This window comes from Xiphophorus hellerii, chromosome 11, assembly GCF_003331165.1.
Source record: "Xiphophorus hellerii strain 12219 chromosome 11, Xiphophorus_hellerii-4.1, whole genome shotgun sequence".
Classification (NCBI taxonomy): domain Eukaryota; kingdom Metazoa; phylum Chordata; class Actinopteri; order Cyprinodontiformes; family Poeciliidae; genus Xiphophorus; species Xiphophorus hellerii.
Genome location: NC_045682.1, coordinates 11,873,742 through 11,899,622, shown reverse-complemented (window position 1 = coordinate 11,899,622; position 25,881 = coordinate 11,873,742). Strand labels below are relative to the sequence as shown.

The 25,881-nt window shown below is 37.0% G+C and overlaps 1 protein-coding gene across 3 annotated transcripts in view; it reads right to left on the bottom strand.

Moving 5' to 3' along the window:
- Positions 1 to 25,881, bottom strand: part of dlg4a (discs, large homolog 4a (Drosophila)) — an 86,775-nt gene that overhangs the window by 45,860 nt on the left and 15,034 nt on the right. Inside the window, exon 1 of one of the 3 annotated variants that reach the window (XM_032576910.1) lies at positions 22,752 to 22,861. The exons of 1 other annotated variant lie outside the window; for it this stretch is intronic. In XM_032576910.1, coding sequence (XP_032432801.1) covers positions 22,752 to 22,793 — 42 coding nt within the window. In that variant the 5' untranslated portion in view covers positions 22,794 to 22,861. Of the gene's footprint in view, positions 1 to 5,792; positions 5,947 to 22,751; positions 22,862 to 25,881 lie in introns of those variants that run through there. One more of the 3 variants, XM_032576909.1, reaches the window with a different exon arrangement.

The window sequence follows — 25,881 nt, the reverse complement described above, 5'->3', positions numbered from 1 at the left end:
TCATGTTTATGAAATATGACAGATTATGACCCCTGATCCAATCAAAAATAACTTCATGGGATCTCCTGCTGGTAAAGATATTTTGTTGGAGAAACAAACGTATTATGTCACTTTTTTGATGTCCTAGCAGACAATAAGTAGAGTATGACACATTACTTTAAATCAATGGTTGCTAAAATGGGTATGAATTGGTTAATTTTGTGGAAAACTAACTTTTAAAAAACACTAAATTTTGTGCTGCCATTTTTATTGCTTACTGCAAGTGGGCCAGCATTGCATGGATCATTTTCCATCCCTCCATCCGTTATCTAAACATGCTTGTCCTTGGGTGGAGACGGTGGAGGGGGCAGGGGGGTTGCCTATCTCAAGCAGTGATTGGGCGAGAGGCAGGGTACACCCTGGACAGGACGCCATTTCATCGCTGGACAAGGTGTCATTCTCATTAGACTCTATTGTGAAAGATCTAATTGGTTTAATTTAAAACATAGCATCAGTAATTATTTCTAAATCAATCACATTGATTAGTCCGGTTATAATACTGCTCTATGATATGTATTTTTGAGTGGATTTTGAATATTGAATAAATTAGTACCAGTAGTTTATGTGTTTATGGTCCAGAAAATGTAACTAAATGTATATCAAGCTGATATTACATGGTTAATTCATCGGACCATTTCTTTGAGTAGAGCCTGGAGTTGACTGCTTAACAGTTTTAAACACTGTTTTAAAAATAAAACGTGGTTCTATGACATTTTGATATGTCATGCATAATAAAAAATATCCACACCTCAATTTGTTGGGAACATGCTGTTCCCAACATATAGTGAAATAGCTAAATTTATCTTTCCTAGCAAGAACAGTAGAGCCCCGACAATGCCCAGAGGTGGAGGAAGGGAATGGCTGCATGTCAATTCAGTTTAGTTCAGTTTATTTGTATAACGGTGTTACGCTTTGCGCCATGCGGCCAGATAAAACTCTGGTCACGGCAGCACTCTCTCTGGCATCTTAATTAAATTAAACAAAAATACTTTTGTTACTATGTTGTGATAGTATTGTTTAAAGTAGATAATCAGTAGCGTAGCACAGATCAAAGTGGACGGAGTGAGCAGCATGTACATGAGAATGATTGACAGTGCTAAGACCCTTCTCCTGGCTCTGATTGGTTGTTTCTGACCAAGCTGTGTATTTCTGCAGACGGCAGTAGGACCACATAGAAGAGATAGAGGAGCTTGATTTTTTTCCCCCACGGATTATCTTTCTATTAATATTCTCATGAGACAGGGACAGTTTTAACAAATATATGAAAGAATCAAAGCAACACTCCAGTTATGTTTTTGATGAGAGAGTAACTTTATAAAATGATATAAAACTCAGATTTGATTTCAGATAATATCTCTCATTTTCTCTCTCTCTTTCTCTCTCACTCTCACTCATTCTCTTCTTTACATTTTAAGATTGTGTGATATTGTACGTGTGCACTTATTTGCACTTCCAAACTGTTAGAAGTGCAAATAATTGTCATTTTAGTTAAAACGTTCATGTTTTAAATTTGTATCAGCTGCTTTAAGTTTGATCTTCATTAAATCTCGTGGAATGTTTTTCTGGCTTGCAAGGGGCAGATTGAATGCAACATTTTATTGTCAGTGTACTAGTACTACTTGAACATTTACTTGCTTCAGGCACATCATTTTCCTGTACAGGCACACACACAAAACAGAACAAGGTTGCAAGGCAGATGCGAGCTTCAATGTCTCTGTATCAGTTGATTGTGATTTAAATAAATAAAATAGGTCAAAAACATAGTGAGAAAAAATATTTTGCATACAGTGAAAACCAGACAACAAAGAGAAGCAAAGTCCTTCCTTTTTTGTTTTGTGCATCATCTGATTGGCTGCCCGGAAGTGAGTGGCAGCAGATCATTTTCATATCTGTTTCCCAGTAAAGATATCACTGAATCAATTCCCCCAATGAGATAATTATCGATCCTAAAACCGAGATGAAGGCGCCCTGGTCCCTAAGTTGTAAATCATTCATCACATGAACACTCTGTTCCCATCAAAACTCGATCCTCTGTCTATTGCTCCGTCTCCCAGGGCCCTGCACTGTGAGTGCGCCGCTGAATCATCGCCTGAAGACAAACTCCAGTGAGGGCAGCTGTTTTTGATTAAATGCTGCGAGGCCGCTGATGAGCATTAAGCATAAAAAGCACATTAAAGCACTGATGAATGCTAGCAAAAAAGGCAAAAACCTTCCTTAATTAAAGTGTAAAATCAGAATTTGTGGCAGGTTTTGATAAAGAACAGAGGTTATGCAAATATATTCCTTAGACCATCACCTTGGGAAAGTTCTCCTATGGAAGAAGTTTTGCTAAGACAGTCCTCTTGACAATAATAAAAACAAGAGCATAAAACATAAAATATTGATAGCTGCAGCCCATAAAGGAGCATTCTAACACATTGTTGTACATTGCAGCAATATACTGTACATCTCCAAGATCCAAATTAATTCCCACCTATATCAACTTCCCAGGAGACTGCGACAGTGTAAACAAAGCTGTTAGGATTACTGAACCTGCACACAAATATTGGCCTTGAAAGAAGAATGCAGGTGGCAGTCATGAACCCTTTTCATTATTAACAGCAGCAAAATGGAAAGCTTAGAGATAAATGTCTCAGTGTCATCACAATACATCCACTAGCCACCTACAAACAGGGATATTAGTGGCATATCAACTCTTAATTAGAGATGATCACACATTTATTAAATATTTATTGTAATATGCCTGATTCTAGAAGAAAATGAGCAATACTTAGAAGTCTTTTTCACATGTTCTCAGAGTGCAGCACATTAGTTACAGTAACTGTGCTCAAAAGAACTTAATATTGTGAAGGTAAAAGTTGGCTTTTGAATATGAAAGCTAAGATGATGACTGCAAATGAAAGTCCCAATTAATGTTATTCACTTCCAAGGACATGCAAACCCTTTCTTTAGGATGGAGAACTAATTCAGACTTATATACAGTACAGACCAAAAGTTTGGACACACCTCCTAATTCAATGGGTTTTCTTTATTCTCATGACTATTTATAAGGCAAGAAATCCCACTTATTAACCTGACAGGGCACACCTATGAAGTGAAAACCATTTCAGGTGACTACCTCTTGAAGCTCATCAAGAAAATGCAGAGTGTGTGCAAAGTAGTAATCACAGCAAAAGGTTGCTACTTTGAAGAAACTAGAATATAAGGGGTATTTTCAGTTGTTTTACACTTTTTTGTTTAGTGCATATTTCCACATGTGTTATTCATAGTTTTGATGCCTTCAGTGTGAATCTACAATGTCAATAGTCATGAAAATAAAGGAAACTCATTGAACTAAAAGGTGTGTCCAAACCTTTGGTCTGTACTGTAGGTTTAATCATTTTGGGAAGTATTATACACTATACTGTAAATAATCCTTTGTTAATTTGCATATTGATAGGCAGTCATTAATTTTTATTACTTTTGTAGGACTTAAATGTTTGAAACACTATTAGAGACCAAATCAAAGCACAATATACTTATAAAAATATATTTCTTAAATACATCTGTGATGTATTGAGAAAATGAACAGATAAATTAGCTGCCAAATGAGTAATCCAAAAAGCAGAATCAATTTTATCCTTATATTACGCCATTATCCTGGACATATTGAGCAGAAATCATTGAGATCAGAATAAAAAAAGTGACATAATATGTTTGATCACCAGTAGAAAGTATGTTTAGTTCATTTAGTTCTATTTCTTTTACAATTAAGTAATTTTCAGTAAACAGTTTTGGAAATCTAATGTTTTTCCTGCATTCTCTACCTAATAAACACAGACTCTACTCATTTGTAAAACAAACATTAAGCACGATTATTACAGTTAATCACTAAGAAAAGATGCTGAAGACAGTTTACAATTGTGGAGTTATGATATCGCAGGATGGATGATTGTAGCCTAAACCCTGGGTAAAAATAATTATACTGCATGGAAGCAGGAGCAAGGTGGGTTCAAGAACACAAGGGAATATCTGTACTTGTAATACACCGAGAACAGCAGGACCACCTTCTCAGCAAACATCCACAAACCAGCTGCATCTTTCAAATATGGAAATTCAGCTCAACAATAAACCATATCAATCATGTATGCTATGCTATGTAGCTAGTTCATATTATAAGCACACGTATAAATCAAAAGAGGGCAGCAAACAAGGATGAGGGACCAATGAACAAAAAACTGTAAAATGAATTGGCTCTTGTGGTAAAGTTGTAAAAAAAAAAGGTTGAAAACAAATCAGTTTTCGTAAAGCAGCACAAAGCAATGAAGTTTGTAATCTATGAGGAATGAAATGTATATGCTACAACATATTTGTTTTCAACAAAAGCAACTGTTAGAATATATGTTGGTACTATTGGCAGAACTTTGGACAACCCACTTTTTGCCCCCACGGTTTCTCTACAAGATCTACTGGGAGTTCTGGAGCGTTGAGAGTTGTGGGCTGACTGAAATGCATCATTTTTAAACATCCAGGCATTTCAAAACGTTTTGATGTGATGCCCTCAAACAACATTTAGAGTATTTGGAGGAAAAACATGCCTATTACAGATAATCCATCATACTTAGCAATAGTCACAAGATGCTTGTCCATATATCCAATTTTTGTTTTACATGAAGTCCACCAGTTTAAGTTCTCACAGTTTCACTTAAAATCCAAGCAGAGTTTAGGAAACACCACATAATTGTGTTTGTTTTGGGAGTATTGCAATGAGAAACCTTTTCTGTCCTGCCATCACACCCTGTCTACTGTTTTCTATGGAAACCCAAAGATGCCAATCCTTGCTACAGTTCTCTAACAAAAATCTGCAGACATTTTTTAATCACACACAAATTAAAGGTTACATGTTTTGTTTTTAAATCTTGAATAAAATATTCAAATATGCTTACCACTAGCATGTCCCACAAATATCTTTTTTTTTTTTAAATGCAGAGATGATTTGGCATTGTAGTGCTAACAGACAGTCATATAGAGGGAAAGTCTCAACTGTACCCGCTTTGCAATTACTTTCACCTGGAAGAGAGGCAAAATCTGTGATAGAGTGAAAAACCCAAAACATCTAAAAAAAAAAAAAAAATGCACACAACTTAACAAGAAAGGCTGTTTTCTCTGATAAGCAGCAGGCAACCACTGCTCAGTTTTGATTAGGAACACAACAGGGATGGAAGAGAACAGCGGGGGCACAGTTCATGTTCCCTGGTTTGCAGATGGGATTATGCCTCTGTGTCAGTGTATGGTTTCCCTGATGATGAATGATATCTAAGTGGCCCTGAGCATTAAAGTGCATCTCCCAAGGTCAAAATCCTATCATGCAATTTGCTCTGCTGGGCTGCAAAGAAGAAATGTGAACCTAAAGGCTTTATTTTTAGCCCTGGTGTGAGCAGAGCTCTGAAAATGAACGATGTCTCGTTTATTTATTAGAAGTAAACATTGTTATTTTTTTTTTATTTTTTGCTAATACCAAGGAATAGCTTTCAGCAATACCATCCTGCTGTGCGTAAATGGGAACCGGTCATTTATGAAAATAAACGCTCGGTCGCCCGGTGCTTATAAGGTAAAACCGGGGTCGTGTGTGGAAGGACTCAGTGATGAAGAAATAATAGATAAGCTAATCAACCCGACAGACAAAAGGATCAGCCGCGGAAACAAACCAGAACGGCGGTTCCCCCTCTCCAGAGGCCTCGTTTCTTTGAATACAGATTTGCATGTTGGCTCACCTTACACCCGAACATAAGAGAGAGGGTCCGGTTGCTGCAGATGACCTTACACTGGCACATGACCGGTGAGAGACACTTTAAATTCCTGACAGGCAGAGACATCAGTCCGGAGCCTCACAGACTCACTCATGCACAGCACCGCACGATCAGAGAAGCCAGAGCTCAGCCGAGGCTGAGGAATGTGGGGATGGATGGAAGGGTCGCTGATGCCCCGGTGATAAAAAAAAAAAAAAAAAAGAAGACAGAAAGAAAGAAAGAAAAAAAGGGCCGCCTGCCCCGCTGCGACCGCAATACCGTCGCTTTTCTCAGTGTCCGATATTTGCGCTCGCACGTAACTGTAAAAAATGGAAATCATTCATCTCTGTCTCGACGATGAACGCGTGAGTCCACACGTTTAGACTAAAGGTTTGGAGCAGCAGGAGCATCATTCACAGTTTGTTTCCTGCTCTCTTTTACCCCGCTCTCTGCTTGAGTACCCGTAAAGTTTGTACACAAAGCGCAGCTGGATTCTGAACAGCGAGCCGCACAGAGTCCAAATAGTGATAAACCGCCTACCATCCTATAAAACGGAATTTAAAAAAAAAAAAAAGTAAATTACACACAATTATATATTTAAAAAAAAAACTACACAGGAGGGTTGGGAAACATTTTCAACGTTGTAGCTTGCTTGTTTGCTCTCTACATGTAACGGCGTGATAGCTGCGCCCCCTGTTGGCTTGAAATAGAATGAAGCAACTGGAGCTCTCCAAGGTGCTAAACCCTAAAAGTTGTGGATGCATAAACGTTATTTATTCACAGGACTGACACACTGGCTGCTCGTGTCTGTCATCAATCGCACGTGGCAACATACATGAATCCACGTGCAGACTTTTGTCCCTATTCTTTTAAAAGGACAGAATTCATTCATATCTGGAAGGTCGATGATCTTTATGTTCACAACAAAAACAGATGATTTTTATGAATGATTTGATTCACATGGCAGACACCAGATCGAGAGAAAGATTTTTTTTTCTTAGCTTTTTTGATACACCTACATGTTTTACATTAACAACTACTTCTAATATTGGACCAAGATAACCTGCGCAATTACAAAAGGCAATTTTCAGATCAGGGAAAGAACCTATTGTGCTTGTGTTTATGTTTTTACATATGCCAGACAGGTTTTATCCAAAGTGACTTATACATGTGGGTGTAACAATGCAGTTGGAAGCAAAACTACTAATATGCCACTTAAAAGGACGACCACTATCAGGTTTTGACAGGTGTGACAGTGTAGAAATACAGTAAAGGCAGAGAGGGAATTGCAGAAAGAGAAAGTTGATACAGGGAACATGAAAGTACAGTGTGTGTGCTGGGACAGGAGATACTCTGGAGGACTAGATCTTCAAGAGTTTATTGAAGATGGACAACAATGTATCGGTTCTGGTTACACTTGGTAGGTCACTCCACCATCTTGGAACAACAGTGGATTTTCTTGAGCGTGGTGTTGCACTGAAAGTTCACAATTCCTTGATTGAAATTGTTTTTTTGGTTGTTTTTTTTAACCTAACTTCTGGGGTCAACAACTGTCATCAAGAGGTTTTTTTTTTTTCATCATTATGGAGGACTGCTAGCCCACACATCTTCAAAAACAGTTTCCAAAACCTTTGCCTTCTTGAGCCCTTCAGAGATGGACTTGCCTGCATGTTTTTGACCATTGTGCTGCTATATAACCTAAGTGCACTTGAGCTTAAGGTCACCAAACGATAGTTGGACATTCTCTTTCAGAATCGTTGCCATTGACGTGAAATTGTAGTTCCAACTATGGTGGCAAGAATTCAAGCTCCTGAACAAGACACCAATGAATATCCAGCTACCACCATATTCTCTTTTCTTTTCTTTTGAAATGCTGTCAGTTTATGCCCAGATGTAATAGCACACACCTTCCAAAACATCACATTTTCATCTCATTTTAATCTCAGGTCTTGATTATTCAGTTGTATGTATCTAGGGTAATATTTTTGAAAAATGTGAACTTTTGAGTTGTTTTTGGCCAGTATTGGTTTACACTTTGGAGCTCTGTCACTAGTGCCATATTTGCCCTTCTTACTCCTGAATCATGAACAGATAGCCTTAACTGGAAAAGGTGAGATTAGATGTTGTTCAAGGTTATTGTGCGACCTCCTGAATGAATCATAAATGCAGTCTTGAAATAACTTTAGTAGATCAACCACTCCTGGGAGGGGATCACAATTTTTCCATGTTTTCTATGTCTGTGGAAAATAGCTCTCTGTGATCCAGTGGAGTTTCAAACCTAAGAAATTGTTTGTAACCCTATTTTGACTAATAACAGTTTTTTTTTTAAATTTATCCTTAAATTATTTTAGATCAGGACATAATGAGTTAGTTTTTAAAATCTCCCAGAATACTTAATATTGCCATTGTTGTATTTATGAGAATTCCTTCATTCTACAGATCCATTGTAAACATTGGTGATGTAACTGAACTTGGTTTAAAAAAAAAAAAAAAAGTTATTCACAATTTAAAAAGGCAAGGCAATTATAGTTGAACGTAGGACCAGGTTGATTTGGATAGATTTCCAACCTTAATAGTTGAGATCATCATTTAAAACAGCATTATAAATTTACTCAGGTTATCCTTGGCTGATATTAAAATTAGTTTAAAGATCTGAAACGATGCAAATATGACAAAAAATCAAAAACAGAAGATCTCTGGTGTGAAATGTTTGTTTTTTTTCCCCCACTGCACCATTCCTCTAGTCAGAGTATTTATTTCCTGTAAATGTAATAGTAGCTGTGCGGAGAAGGCAGGCCACTTTTCAAAGCAGATCTACCGAATGAGGTTAGAGTCAGACTAAGTGTTTAAAAGCCCACTAAATAAAAAATACATTGTAAAAAAAATCAATGTTACTGGTGCTAGCAGTGGCAACTGTTTTTGCTGAATCTGCACTTGTTCCGTTGAAGGCTATTGTTTCACCCACAGGGCTTATACAGCTGCCCCATACTAAAAAGAGATCACACTGTTCCTCAACCTTCATCCAAAATATGATCGGAATTGGAAATTCAGGAAAGTTTGTTACTGTAAAAGTTTTTGCTTTGAAGAAAACTAATTTTCCTGTCATATGTTTTTGGTTTCCACCAACGCCCACTAACACCCAGTCTTATTGAAATGTCTTTCATAATTTCTTGTTGGACTTTAGATGCTTTTTTTCCCTGTTTTGTTCCCATAATTGGCCACACATTGTCCAATGTGGTCTTTTAGAGGGTAAGGAAAATAAACACATATCAAAAAAAGAAGAATTGATATCTTTATTGTGAAAATGTGGACAAAAACTAGAGAAGTTCAAAGAAATACTTAAAAAAAAATTAGAAGGAAGGTTTTAATTAGTGAAGCAAAGTACAAAAAAAAAACAATAAATGGCTTAGGCCTTTTGGACAATAATGCAAACCATATTTGTTTTTATTTTGAACTTGGCTGGATAAAGAAAGAATCGATTCATTTTCTTTTTCCCCACTGTGTTTTAATCCCTCTTAATTATATTAATAATTTGTACACCTTTGCCAAAGAATCGTTCATGCTTTAGTGCTGCAGAAAGTAACTTTTATAAAGAATATGATTTTTACATATTTGTTAAAACTTTCACCATGTCGTGACATTGTTATAAGACAGATAATCTGCGAAAAGACCGATCTCCTCCACATCCTCCATGTCCTGCTATTGTCATCTGAAGAAATGCACGGCTCCTGACCAAAAACAAACCAATCAGAGCCAGGAGGAGGATTTTGGTGCTGTTGCTCCTAAACAATTACATTCATGTGCTAATGGTGGATAAACAACTTACAATTACAGAAAGAATCATTTATTTTTGTTTATTGGTGGCCCTGCTGACGAGATTAAGCATTCACAACAGGCTATGATAGCTGCAGCCTAGCACAGAGCAATGGGGGAGAGAGGGTGAGCAGCGTCACATAAGATTGTGATTGACAGTGCTAAGACCCGCCTCCAGGTACTGGGAAAAAGCAGAGAAGCTCAGTGTTTTCACAGATTAACTGTCCCACACCACACTGTCAGGACATAATGACAGTTCAACAAATATGTAAAAAAATATATATACTGTATATTTTTTAATAAAAGTTACATTATGCAGGTTTAAACATATTTTTATATAATACTAGCCAAAAATAACATCAGATTTCTATCCTTTACTTGTGATATCTGAATAGCAGCTACACTCACACTACAAATACATTTTACTAAAATATATGTAAATGTTGAAATAGGTAATCAAAAAGGTGTCCTATGCCCCTTACAGCAATTTTTGACAGGAATGTAAGAAAATATACTGTTTTTGGGACAAGTTTGAACAAGAGACAGTGAACATGCTTTGAGTAATTCATCCTTTTCTAGCAGGCTGGTGATACTGTGTGTTAACATCTCTAAATATCTGTAATAAAGTAGAAGAATAATCACACTGAACACTTTCCACAGGAATGAACAATATGTTATCCACTATCCTCCTAGATGCCCCCTGCATTTCTTTGTGCTGCCCTGTTGAGTCCACAGGGTGGAGTGAGAGAACCAGGTAGTCCGGATTTAAATATTGTGCATTCATCTCAGAACCGACTGCGGCGCAGGGCTCAAGGCTCCCTGGGTGATGTCAGCGTTAAATCGAATACAGAGACCAATCTCTATACATCGGTGTCCTGCTGATGGTTCTTTTAATGTTATCCTCCCCCCAGAGCGTGGGGGGATTTCCTGGGAAATCTGCAATGTGCCAAACTCATTAGCAACTTCACCACGTCCACACACAGGCAAGTGATAACCTCCAACACCGATTAAAGGGTTGGTTTCAGCTTAATAGATTCCTCTCTTTTAAAGATACAAATACTGTCAAAAAGGAAAGACACTGAAAACCAGTATTTTTTTTATCATTTTACCAGAATATACAACAGGGCAGCAACACAATTTATGAAAAATCTGTATATCTATATAATTTTTTTTATTATTAAATCAGCAAACAAGCAGTATGGGAATGAATAAACACCTATACTGTAAACTATTGATATAATTTGAGTTAAGTGGCTTTTCCTCTCCAGTTCAGTCTTATGTAAGAGCGGGAGTCACATGGAAATCTGAAGCGTGGTGTGCTGAGCATAGCATTATCATCCTAATGCTGCATTGTATGAAAGAGAGAAAAGAGAGAGAGAAGCAGGGAGAGAGAGAGAGAGAACGACATCCCCAAAAGAGTGTTTCCATGACAACATCTGCAGGGGGTGGTAGATACCTAAAAATGGTCCACTCTCCATTGAATTAGATTTTTCCTTTGTTACTGTGTCTGTAACTGTACGACTTTAGCAACGTCGTGTGTTAAATCAGAACTATATATATCAAGAGTGTTATCTTTGAGATTTTATTTTATTTTTTGCCAAAAAAGATAGAAAATAAGTGAGCGTTGTCTATTTAAGGTTGGCTCTCTGTGACTGCCAGTGCCAAAACACTGTGCTGATTCAGTCCTGGGTTCAGAGCCAGATGTGACACATATCATTCACACACATTTCTGAAAAAATAATTTACTACAATACACGAAGTAAGACATACACGGTTAGATTATACAGTATGTGCATTAACGGTGTGGAAAACAAGTATTGTTCCACTAACCAATTTAGGGATTTGTGCTTTTTTTCACATTAAAAGACTTGAGGTCATCCCAAAAATTACAAAACTTAATTTGCTCCCTAAACCTAATAACTGGTTGCAGCACCTATAAGGCAGCAGCAGTAGCAATCACACTGTTTGTGATGATACCTATCTTCCTGAAACAAACAGCATATTAACAGTGTAATGTGCATTTATTTTGCCCTTGGAAAAATCTAATTCCAAGGGCAAATTTGTGACAGTATCATCATAGATTGGAGCTGAAACAAAGACTTAAATGCTCAAATGCTCCAGAATATATGTTGAAACATACTAGAAGTCTATTTCTGGTCTTGTGCCTCTTGTGATGTCATCAACCCAAATACAAAAAGGTAGAATAATTAGTTTTTTCCTGGGGCGTTCTTTTGAACACTTTGTGTTTTGTAAAAACCTCCAGTTTAAATATACACTTCATTAACCAGTTGTGTTTTTTTATTGTCAGTCTTCATTTGTGAGTGGAAAAAATAAACTCAGTGTCTTTAAAGGAAATGACCTCCTTAACCAAAAATAAATTGACAATCACTACAAACCTTAAACTACCATTTTCACTTGCAATCTTAAAGTGGCATTTTCTGTTTAGTTGACATGAAGGAAGTACTGAACAAATTTAAAGGTGCCAGACAGAAGACTGTAAAATGATCTCTTGGTGTCAATTGAACAGTGTTTGCTTATTTAAAAAGATCACGATTGAAGATAGTATTATGCAGTTCAGCAACTCTGTGTCATCTGTCACGCGAAAAAAGCAGCAAATCTAATCTCCAGCCTTCACCAGTGTCCACCTTTCAGCAGATTTAACACTGAACTGGAGGAGTTGGAGACACTTGGGAATCTCCTGAGGATATCTCAGCTCTTGAAAAACGACAAATGTGAGAATTACAGAATTCACACACAAAACCTGCAGTATCAGATTTCAGGAGAGTTGTATTTCAATTTACTCCTGCGACCACTTGTTTTAGAGTACATTCACCTAGACTATTGAAATTAGCTTGGATTACTGTCGACAAATTATAAGAAATGGACAATAAGATGGATGATGTGGATTGAAGTGCTTGCTTAGGATATGAAAACGCCCTTACTGTTTTATCTTCCTGTAATGTTTCATGTTTCCTATTTCTGGTTTTGTTTTAATGCGGAATCAGCCAGCTGTGTAAATTTCATGTGTCCATATGGAATCCTTCCAAATAGTCATGAGTGCAAGCAATCCATTATGTATAAAGTATGTTGTGCAAGATTGAAGTCAACATGCTAAAAATTAATCATTTATCATTTCAAAAGTGCACTTATTTCTCTTCTTATGTTGGTGGTAACCAGAGGCTCAGAGACAGAGATGGAATGGTCACATGAAACTGTTGGGGAATAATTATCCAAACCCCCCTTCAATCGGGTGAGAACATCATTCACACTGTAATTATGAAAACAGAGCTTATTTTCTTCCTCTGACGAGCAGAGAATGTCTCACAGCATCTATTCATCTCATTCTTTGTATCCATCCTCTCACTTCTCCAACATGGCTCGGTTTACACGATGGCTGACACTAGTGGTGCAGGTCTCTGGGAAGCTTCATCCGGCCTCTATCTCAGTACAACCATATGCATACAATGCAAAAAAAATGGACATTTATTAATAAAGCCTTTAACTAGGGTCTTTCGAACAGCAGCATAAGTGCTTTACACCTAGTGATTGTTCACATTTAAATCCCTTGACTTTGATACCCCTAAATAAAATCAACAGCAACCATCTCCCTTCCAAAGTCACGTAATCAGTAGAGTCAAACAGTGTGTGAAACATCTCAGCATAAATCTGAGGTCTCTTCAGTGAAGACCTCAGAAGTTCTCAGAGAAGATTGGTGAACAATCAGGATCAAGGAATACAGCAGACAGGTCATGGCTAAAGATGAAGTCTAAAGCGGGATCAGCTTAAAAAACAATATCTCAAGCTTTGATCAGACCTCAAAGATTATTCAGAAATGAAAACCATGGCACCTACCATTCCACTAATGTGATCAAAGATGCACTATAAAAGGTTTGTGGTAACTCTGGAGGCACAGCAGCTCGAACGAGAGACTTTAGTGACAAGAAAACTGTTAGGCCTGCCCTTCACATAGCTGTTCAGAGTGGCAAGAAACCAATGTTCAAAGTAAAGCATAAGAAGTTCAAGTCTTAACACCCATTTAGAAAAAACAACAAACATGGAGGAAGACCAACCGAGACTGAAAATTGGTTTCATGCATAATGCTATGACTGAAGATGACCATTGAACATGAACCATGAACATACCATCCACACCACGAAACATGGTTTTGGCAGCATAACGCTATCAGCATTCTTTCTCAACAGCCAGGACAGGTTAAAAAAAAAAGTGAGTTGTTGGGAAGATGGCTGCTAGACCACATGAAAATCCAAAAGACTTGAATAGAGTTACACCATCCAGTAAGACAGGACAACAACTGGAAACATACGGCCAGAGCTGCAGTAAGGTTCATTCAGGTGATCTGACCTAAATCCAACTGAAAACCTTCGGCGCAACTCAGGACGACTAAGATTCAACTATTTTACAAAGAAAAATGGGCAAAAATATCCATATTTAAATGTCTAAAGATTGTGCATTGCAGTGAAAAGTTGTTCTGCAAGGATTGATTCCAACACATGGATACAATTGAAAGCTGCATTTTCCATCATTTTATTTGGCCTAAAAATGAAAATAATGTAATAATTTCCCTTCACTTCATAATTAAGTGCAAATTTATGACAATGAAAAGTATAAAATCACAATATATTACACTGAAGCTGGTGGTTTAATCTAGCACAATGTGAAATTGGTTATAGCATATGAATACTTTTGTGGCACTGTATTAAGCTGATAAAAAAGATCAAAATAAGTCAAGAATTGCCTTTCTTTCTATGAACTCCATGAGAGTGCTGCAGTGTATGAGTACTGCACTAAACTTCAATGTTAAAAGCCTTAAGTTTGTGATTTTTCCTTACGTTGCACTTTTTGCAAGCTCCTTAGAAGTTACAGTTCACATTTAAACTGTGGATGTTTTATTTCAGATAAACAGTGAAGTATTTAAGGGTAGGAGTGAAAGTTATTTTACGGTGTATCAATTTATCTCTCCTACAAATAATAATATTACAAAGAAATACTATAATAAAAGCAATTTCTTTCCACAGCAATGAGAGTAGATAGAACCTTTGTTGATAAAAATAGAATTTATTACAGAAAGAGTTCTTTTTTTATCATAAGATGAGAATTAGATTTTAAATTCACATTTATGCATTTATAAAGATACTATTAAAAGCAAAGCAGAAGAGCTGCCTCTGCTGTTTCACATTGAGGGTTTTCACAGAGTTGAGTTGCTAAGCCTTGACTTAGTTTCTGTGGCAACTGAAGCACTCAAGTTCCCAATTCACTCTGTGTACTATTCTGGTAACAGGAGATGGTCACAAGACTGCAGTGTAGTTGGGACCAGTTTGCCTCAGTAACTGGCTGATGTTTATTCTAAAGTTGGATATAAAATCGGCATTCCGGGATTCTGCAAACTGATTTAATCTCCAGAAGTTTAGCTTTAACAATGCCTTTCATTCATTTTTATTTGTGACGTTATCCCAGAGATGTCTCACGTTCACACATTCTGTGGTGAAAAAATAACATTTCTGAGACAGCTCAGAAATGTTATTTTTTCACCACAGAATTGTTCGAATCAATGACAGGTTCAGTAACCATGGACAGCCAACCACAGTCAGGTTCTGGCACCAAACTTTGATTTAATCTCACCTCTGCTACAAAGTCTCTTTCAAAGAAACCTTTGAACTGGAGAAACTTTTACGCTAACTGCTGTATTTCCAATATCTCGAATGTTTCTTGATAACTGGGCAGGAGATTACTCATAAACTTAAATACAAATTCAATTTTGGGATTTTTTTTTATTGATTTGACAATACAATGCAATATACCACTCTAATCCTTAGCATTAACAAGGCAAGGTTAGGTTTCTGTAGACTGGTTGACATGTGTTTAGGATCGTTGACTTCTTGGAATAACACATTCTCTCCAAGTTTTTCTCGTCTGTTGATTTAATGTGAAGTTGAATTATTTGTAGATACTCCTTTGCCTTCATTTTTCCATTCACTACCAGGGATGCAGTAGTTCCACTGGCAGCAAACCAGAGTCTAAGCATGCTTTCATCCACCATGCTTCATAGTGTTTGAAACCTTCAGCTTGGTTCCTCCAAACAAATCCAGATGAAAGAAATTGTTTGGGATGTTCAAGAACAACTCAGGGCAAGTTGTTCTCAGAATCTCAGTTTGTAGCTGCCAACAGAACAAACCAAATTTCTTATGCAGAGAAGTTTTATAGTCAAAGGTGACAAAGACCGAGCTATGTGACTTCAATGATGAGAGGAGTCAAATGTTTGAAACATGGACAAAGTTATGTCTTCCAACAGGTCTATGACCCCAAACATGTTTGAGGCGGTGTTGAAAAGGATAAAGCAGTTTGACATTGAGATTTTAGAATTAATCTATCTGCACCTGTCAATAATCTATGGACAATTTTTTTAGTGAGTCTCTGAAAATTGTAATAATATTTATCAAAATATTAGTGGATAATTTTGACCCTCTGCTGTATAGAGAACATCTGTAACACATTTACACTTGTGCATTTAACTTAGCTTTTAAAAATCTGGTGCACAAGAAAGTTGCTTATTGTATCATTCTACCCTGAAAAAAGAACAAATAAAAAAAACCATCAAAAGCCCCCAATCAGTTTGACGATCATCTTCAAGGCGAGCTAATAAAAATCTCAATTCATTACAAACTGTTTTACATTTTTATAAGACTATCAAAGTCTAGGTAGTTCTATTTTTAACCAACTCTGATGAACTGCAACAAAGAGGCTCAGGCCCCCACTTATGGCTGAGGCTTGGAAAGAAGGAAACCCAACAGGGTGTTAGTCCAACCAACAAAGCCTCCTCCCAAGATGCTGAGAGTCAGGTAAATGTGGCAGGATGTATTTTTCCACTGTTTACAAGGGTTAGCTAAAAAGTGGAGAACAAGTTTGGAGTAGTTCACTTGAAAACTGGAAGCAAAACAGTTGCAAAATGTACTAGTACATATCCTGCAAAATACAGATGATCAAAATTACACACAACAAAGTAAGGACTCTTAATTTAATGGCATTTATGTGTTTTCTTAAAATGCAACCCTACTTTACTTCACCTAAAGCACTCTGTAACTATTTTTGAAGATCAATTCACATTAACATTAACAAGAATTTGGTATGATATTGTACTTACCCTAAACGTATTTTAGAGGTTAAAGAAAATAAACTGTCCTGAAAAATATTCAGTCTCAAAACAGTGCAATAACATCCTCAGAAAAAAAAAACAAAGACCTTCAGGTTTCTACAATTCTACTTCTAAATCTTATGGATCTGGAGGCGAAACTGTATCAGATTTCATGCTAAATAAAGAAAGGGAGGAAATTATTTTATCTGCTCTAAGAAAGCTGCTAATCAACTTTATGTTGAAAATACTTTCATGGTGTTGCATATACTGTACGTAGATTTGCATTATGACACATCAGAGAGAAAAAAGGCCCAGTGTTGAACTGTGACCCGATTTAACTGCCCACTTAAAGTTGAGCTCATCATGGCATCAAAAACATCTCTTTTAAATTTCACATGCTTGATCTCTCAGCTCAGTAATTAAATTACAATTGTTAACATTAAATTATGAGTGTTACCATGAATATTAACAATTGAGATTTTCTTTTTTGTAAAACACTGTGAAGTCAATTTTGAATATATAATACAGTATTTGATATGCCATCCAATTTCAATTCATTTTGGTTCTGATCTCTGTCTAGAACCATAAACCAAATGGAGGAGGAAATATGTTCACAATCACATTACTGTGATTGTGAACATATTTTATTACTGCAGACTGTGTGGACATTGTAGAAAATTACTTTACATCACACCAAGTATGACACATTCCCAAGTCACATTCAATCTGACACATGGTTGGGGCAAAATAGTGCAGGCCTTTAGTATGAGCCCTATGGTTCTCTGCCCATGATGGCAAAAACAAGAAAGCACATTCAGAAAGAAAGTCACCTGTCAGTTTCCAGATCAATTTTCTACAATTTTTTGAAAACTAGTAAATGGTGAGTTGATTAGTTACCCACCAACAGTGTGTATTGTGGTCAGAAATTGTTGTTGTGCACAGCAGTTGTCTAATTATTGCTAAAGGTGGTGTCTTTGTGAAAGGATCCAATTAAACTCTAAATAAATGATTGATTTATTGTATATGAATTATGCTGGACTGAATTTGATCATCACCAGTTAAAATTGAAAGCCGGAACTGGATGGGTCAACATGGATGAGAGATTCTTTAAAAACATAGTTTGTGGTTAAAATGTCACTAAGTATAGATATGGAATCAAAACAAGAAAAGCAAGAAAAACTTCTATTTTTTTTAAAATCCAAATCTCAATAACCACCATGGAAACAAAAACCTATTTAAGTCAAGCACAAAAAGGCCAAACTCCAAAAGTACAAACTAGCAAAGCAACAAAACAATGAGCACTTACTTTTTCAACCTCATATAGCTTCTCGTTTTTATTGCTGTTGTAGTTTTTGGGGTCAAAGTTTCCATATTAATGATATGCAAATTATAATGTTTTTAAATTAGCATTGTATTAAACAAAATCACCACGAGCATTATGGTGTTTTTAAACCTCATTAACTCTGTTAATATTTGAAACTTTAGACTCAACTGGTCAGTTGTCACCATTGCTTTTGCCATTTTTCTGCTTACTGGAAATTGTGGGCTAATCAACAAACGAAAAGGAAATTACAGCAGTAAACAATGAGCATACTGAGATGTTACTGTCTCTTTTCAGCTCAATATGGGACAGAAAAAAACAATTCTCCAATCAGAGGACCATTCATGGTACTAAAAGAAGCAATAATGTGCAATAAAATGACCATCACTGTTTAGAAAATGACAAAAGCAAGAAAATTAAGGAAAAGTAGTAGTTGAAAGCAATTTAGCTTTTTGAAATTTATTTCAAACTAATATTAGATTATAAAATATTTTATCCAAAATCCATGTGGATGTTGAATTATGTTTTTGTTCTGATGATTCTAATCACAGCTGAGAGTTGTTTGAAAGTAAATCAAGTTGACCCTGATGTTGTTGCAATGATTTCTGTAGTTCTGCATAATAATGTGGCAAAGTGGGACCTAACAAACAGAGAGGGAAAATCCAGAGCATTGACATCAGAATTAGGTTTCGATCGGCTCTGATGGGGGATCAGCAGGTCAAACACTTAAAAATATTTTTTTTTTCTTAAACAATAAAAGCATAAAATCAAAAAACCTTCTATCCTTTGAAGTCTAAAAATACACATTTTGGGGAAATTTGAATTGAAAGAAGATGTATACAGTTAGCCCGGCAACAGAATGGCGACCTGTCCAGGGTTTACCCCGCCTCTCGCCCGGAACATTAGCTGGAGAAAGGCACCAGCACCCCTCTCGACCCCACTAGGGACAAGGGTGTTAGAAAATGGATGGATGTATACAGATAAAAAGCTAGGAGGGACATCTGATTTGATGCATAAAGTTCCTTTAGGTCAGGGATGTCAAACTCCTGTTCTGGAGGGCCACTGTCCTGCAACTTTTAGATGTGCCTTTGCTGCACCACACCTGAATAGAATAATTAGGTCATTAGCAAGGCTCTGGAGAACTTATCTATGCAAGGAGGAGGTAATTAAGACATTTCATTCCAATATGTTAGACCTGTGGTACATCTAAACAATGCAGGACACCGGCCCTTGAGGACTGGAGTTTGACACCTGTGCTTTAGGTGCTTTATTTTCTGTTGGATTACAGATGCTACAGATTCTCTCTCAAAGAATCTGCAGCATCATCTTTATTTTTTGCCCATCTTAAAAAAATATGATCATGCAATATCCAACTTGGCAGCTAAGAACTCAAACAACACCAGAAATCATTATTGACCAGTAGAAAATTGACTGTTGCATCCCAGCTACAATCATATCTTCTGTGATCATTTGTGTTTGAGAATCCTTTACAGCCCATGATTGACTCAAATTGTTCCACTTAGATCCCTAAAATCCAAAACAGAATATATTTCATAAATCTTTGGATAATTGATATAAAGGATCTTTGTTCACTGTAGAGAAATCAAGTCCAAGGTTGACCCTTCTACCTTCTAGATATTTTAGACTGAGATGTTTAAATATAGATCAGAATTAGTCAAAAAAGAAACAAAAAACATGGGAACAATCATTTAATTTGGTCCAAAACAAGAAACCACTCATTCCCCAGCATTCCAAATGATATAAACATTATAAAACTTGTCTAGTGTACTTCTAGTATCCTCTATGCCACCCGTGGCAGTGAGCCATATTGCCCAACTCAAAAGCCCTCTCTGAAACTAACATTCAAAATTGCTTATTTTTATGTGAAAATGGAAGTTAAAAAGTAGAATGGCTTGATCCATTTGTTTTATGTTTAATGAAATTCTTAACAGTAATGATCTTAGCTACATTCAGTGGTTAAAGCAACACAAGTTTACCTATTTCTTTGATTAAGTCAACATAGCATAATAAAGGTGTCCCAAAGTCCAAAGGACCCTCAGAAATCTAATCAAATCTATATAAAATAGTTGCTATTGCGGTGGTTGCTAATGCTCTCTTGACATTACATTCTTGTTTGACCAATTTATCAGCATAGCCTGTGCCACCAAAAATTTGCTTCTTAAATCTCTGAGCCTTGTTTTTGTGGTTTATCAGCTGAAAAGTTTTTAAAAGCTGTTTAAGTCAACGTGTGTTCAGTTTTTAATTTTGAATGACGTCTGTCATTCAGTTTTTAAACTAATGCAGGTCAATCATTTCCTGCGGCTGACAGAAGGCTGTTGGGTTGGGTGAGGCTACTCAAGACAAGCAATCAGAATATCTCCATGCTTTCATATTCCCACGTCATCTTTCTCTGAAATAAGCGGCTGCATGTAATCTCACACCATTATGTAACACAATGTTCAAGGTGTCAAACATCATATAAAAAAATGTTTTCGATAAGAAGTCATCTTTATTTTTCTCAATTAAATCTCAGGATCAGTCAAACAAAGCTCAGCGTTTAGTTTCCCATGCTCACAACAACCCATTTGAAACCCTAAAAGCTTCCTGGAGTCGCATTGAGGTTTGTGGTGAACCATGCTAGATGATAATGCAACGTTGCTATGTTAGTCAGATCTAGAATGGTTTGCCTGACAGAACTTGAGGTTTTAAAGTGCCCTCCAATTTTTTTATTGTCCCACTTGTTCATATGTATAAAAAGCTTGGTTATATATTGTCTTTTTTTGTTGTTGTTGTTTTTGCATAAGTACACTGAAAAAATAAAAAGTATTTCCCTTGTCTTTTTCATATTAAAGTTAGGTAAGAAAAATTAGCTTCTATGTCACTTAATATTTATACCCCAATGAAACTAGAAGTCATGGATCACTAATTAAAACAAGTAAAAAAAAATGTGGTACAACTAATTGTGCCACAATTTTTTCTCACTGAATAATGCAGCCATCCACATATGCCCACTTGTGAGGGATCTGATGCCTAAATCCAATTTCACAAGGTAAGAGGAGCATACAGCGGGGACCAGTTGCCGGTATGTCATAGGGAAGACAAAGACACTCGAGACAACTACACATTCATACCTAAAGGCAATTAAGACAACAATTAACCTGACAGTCATGTTTTTGGATAGTGGGAAAAAGTAAGAATATTCAGAGAGAAACCATGCATGCATGGGAAGAACATGCAAACTTGACGCAGAAATCCTTCAGATCAGGATCTGAACCCCGGACCTTCGTGCTGCAAGAAAACTGCTACCAGCTGTTCCACTATTGACCAATAAATAGAAATTAAGGAATTTTATCCCAGAACCTAAATTTCTCGTTTTAATAGATTGATGGCAACAAAAGCAGGAGCTTACCCTGAGCACCATGCCTGCCAGAACCACCACTTTTAAGGGATATTTTTTTTCCGGAACACTTTGTGTTCTTAAGTACTAATTGACCATAGTTTATCCATCAGATGGTTACTTCTACATCACAAAATTCAAATAATCTCAAGCTAGTTATGTGACAATGTAATCCAATTGTCTTTGTAATCACTAATTCTCAATCCAGTGACGTCATGGAACACTGTAGATGTGCAGTAGACAACTCAGGAGGAACAAAGCAATGCCATCAAGTCAATATGGACCAAAATCTCAGAGGAATGTTTCTCACCATACGTTGAATCACTCATGCAGGACTAGTGTCGTTCTGAAGGGCAGCCAACACCGTCCTAGCAAGGTGTACCTAAAATAGTGTGTCTAACTGTTGAGTCTTACCATGAAGTGAATGGAAATTACAATTGTCTCAAATTTCAAAATTAAAATAAATTTTCAAACATTAATTCCACAGGTTACCAATTGCTAAGTAGTTTTCAACCATATAAACACAAATTCCCACAATTATAAACATACTGTGACACTAGCAGTGGTTTCTGGCTGTTGAGTTGCATTAAGAAGTCGTCTTTAATTAAAACAGGAGGACTCTTGGACTTTCTTCTATGCGTTCATTTGCACAGTTTACGATATATCTGGTTCGACTATAGAAGATTAAAATACCTTTTTTGTCGATACTTAAAGATCAGCAGAATCTTTAGCAAAATAATAATGACATTTTTTATGAAGGATTTTTTTTTCTCTTATGAGGATACTAGTCCAGTGTCCTTGTGTCCTCTGATGGATGGTGATGTAGTTATATAAATTATTTTCAAATATCTTAAAAAAGCTAAGCTATCAAATAAGAGAATAAAACTACAAATGTGTAATGATACAATCAACAAGTCTCGAAGAGTTTCCCTCTATATGCTTTTCTGAACATGCGCCCTTAAACAGCACCACATGTGCCAGGCCATGTTCATACGCAACACTCAGAGTGGATGATTTAACCTTACACAGAGCACATGTACAATGAAAGCAAAACCAGAATCCTCACACACATATTTCACACGTATCTATGACAGTGGAGCGAATTATGGGCATGCTCCATGCAGCGCACTCTGATGTAGATATTAAGCTCCCTTAAATCTGCCAGAGCGACTAGCAGACTTTGAGCTAACATGCAAAACAGAGGCAGCAAATGAGTGATGGAAGAAGGAAAGACGACACAAACGCAGAGGTGATTTTACCTACCACACACGGGCAGAGCGAAGGGAGCTTAGTGCGGCCCTTCATGAGCAAGAGACAGAGGAAAAACAGCCTCCCAGACACCCGCAGTAAAGGAGGAGAGGGATGGGGAGAAAGAGAGAGAGAGAGGGGATGAGAGGCTGGGGAAGGGGAAGAGGAAATAAAAACAGAGGGAGGAGGGAGAGAGGGTAGACAGGAAGATGGGGAAGGAGGGGGTCACACCAGATGAAAAGAGAGAGTTTTCCTAGAAGCCAGAGTAGTTGGTGTTGGATGTGTGTTGACGTTAAAGACAAGACTCTGAAAAGGAAGGATGGCCAGTCTGCTCCAATCGTGACTCATAAAATATGTTTGCCACTGCCGGTGAGTGAGAGAGGGACAAGGAAAGGAGTGGTACAGACAATGAATCAACCTTCGGTAGTATTTTCTTTTCCAAGATTTTTTTTCCCTTCGTGTCCTCACTGAAGCACTGTCACACAAAGACTCACACCATCATACATTGATGAGGCACTTTATGTTGGCACAATACATGTTCATAACTCTTTGCAATTATTATTTTGATTTCATGGGCATAGCAAATGTGTTACTATCCCTTGAACTCTTTCACATTTCCTAATGCTACCAAAATAAATACTTTATTTATTTTACCGATATTTGAAGAGAATGCTCTCTTAGCTTTGATAACTCTAAATACCCTTCAGTGCAGTCCACCTGTGTGTCATTTGGTCTCAGTATAAATCCAGCTATTCTCTGAAGGCCTCGGGGGTTTATTAGACAACATTTCTGAACAAACAGCACCATGATGAACAAGGAACACAGCAGACAGGTCAAGGAGAAAGTAAAGGGACAAAGAAACAGTACTCCAAGCTTTAAAGATTATTCTTGCAGAGTTCTGTTAAATCTACCATCTGGAAGTAAAAAAGGACAACACCACTTCAAACCTAGCAAGATATGACTGTCCCACCTAAGTTGACAATGTGGGCATGGAGAACATAAATCGGAGAAGCAGAGGTTCATGATAACTCTGGGAGACGTGCAGAGATCCCCAGCTTCAGTGCAACAATCTGTTGACAAGGCAACTATTACTTATGCAGTCCACTGATTTGGAAGAGAGACATTGTTAAAAGAAAGCCTTTTCCCATGTACAGAATACAGCAAACATGAAAAGGAATGTTTTCTTTTTGACCAACATGTAATAGACTGTTGCAAAAAAAACTAACAACAGGTTCCAATCTCAATGATGAAATATGGCGATGGCAGCATGATCAAGCTTTTTTTAAAACGGGTAAAGTGGAGATGTTCAGGGCTGATGGCAAAATGAATGGCTTGGGTAATACATACAGTAGACTACACGTGTTAAAGGTCCAAAGTGCAGAACTATCACAATAGGCAATCTGTGGGAAGACTTCAAAATGTGTCCATCCAGTCTAACTGAGCTTGAGCTATCTTATTAAGACAAAAGGGGGAAAGCATTCGGTCTCTGATACACAAAGCTGATAAAGACTAACAGCTGTAATTTCAGCAAAATATGTTTCTATGAAGGTTTGACTCAAGGGTTTTAAAAACAAACGCACACCACAAATTTCAGATTAATTATAATGAAAAAAAATCAGTTTACCCTTTTTCTTCCACTTTGTAGTTATCTTTTACTTTCTGTAGGTCTAACATAAAATCACATTAAAATAGAGAGGAAAATCCTGTGTAAATATATATTTTGTTTAAACAGGGTTTCAGAGTCAACAACCCAGCTTGAGATGTTATTTTGAGACCACTCACTTATTTTTTTTATTTATTTTTTAACCTCCTTTGCCCCGTTGAGGTCACTGAGACTGTGGAACCGAGGCCAGCTGTCAACAGGACCCTGCAATCTCCCAGGGCTCACCAAGTGAAGAAAAGATCTGATTATGTTATTTTTGTAATGCACACATCTTTAAAGCTTACTTATTCTATCCTCTAGAAATGAAACGGTTCGTTGAAAAGAAAAAAAAAAAAGAATGTCCAGAATGTTTGTGTTGTATTCAGTTCAGGGCCTTGGAGCAGTAACCTTGTGAAGAAGCAGTGTGCAGCTGTCAGCCTCAGAATTAGGAGATAAGTGTGATTCAAACATTATTTTCATCATAAGTTTTGTACACCAGAAATTTATTAACACTTGGATGTTTAACTTTAAATATATATATACAGTATATATATATATATTTTTTTTCATATTTGTCAAAATTGCTAAGTACAGAACTACCCAGCTCAATCAGAAGCAACCAATCAGAGCATGGAGGGTCTTAGCACTGTCAGTCATGCTCATGTACGCACTGCTCATACCCTTCCCTTGCTCTCTGCTACGCTACAGCTTCTTTCCTTCAACAGGGACTGCCGTGAATCCTTAGGCTAGTTAGCACAGCCACTGATGATTGCAGATAAATGGAGTTGTTTCTCCAACATCAGTACATTAAGCAGCAGGTACCCAAGATTGACTGACAGCACTAAGACCTTCCTTCTGGCTCTCAATGGTTAATTTTGACTGGGAGCGGTGCATTTTTGCAGATGGTAATAGTAGCACTGGGAGGAACTGGGGCAGCTCGAGCTTTTCACAGATAGTGTGTCTCTTATACTGTCACAGGATGGTGGCAGTTTTAACAAACATTTGAAAAATATATGATTTTTTGTAAAAGCTACAAAAAAAAATTCTTAGGAATATGTTTCAAATTAGATTTTTTTTCTTTTTGAATGTGTGCACTACATTTCCTGTAACATTAACGCAACTTTTCAAAATTTGTATTTTTTAAAATCAGGCATGTTGGTGGAAGTTTGATGATCTGGAGCTGCCTTTATATTTCAGAAACAGCTGAACATCTTGAATTGAAATTCCGTGGCTTTATGAATGCCTATAAGCGTCAGACAAAAAAAGGTTGAAATAATTAGAAAGTAGGTCAAACTTTCAGCTTCAAGAATCCAACATGTCTATTTAAATACATTTTCATTAGTACAGACACACTTGCAAGTGTTGCAAGTGATAAATTTGTGTTACTACTTTGTCATTGCTGATGTATGGGTATGTACAGTATGTTGCACATGTGGGCACAAGTGGAACATACAAGGCATGTGAAATTTGTGGCGCTGGTGTGGTGAAGCTGTTTAGCGTGTC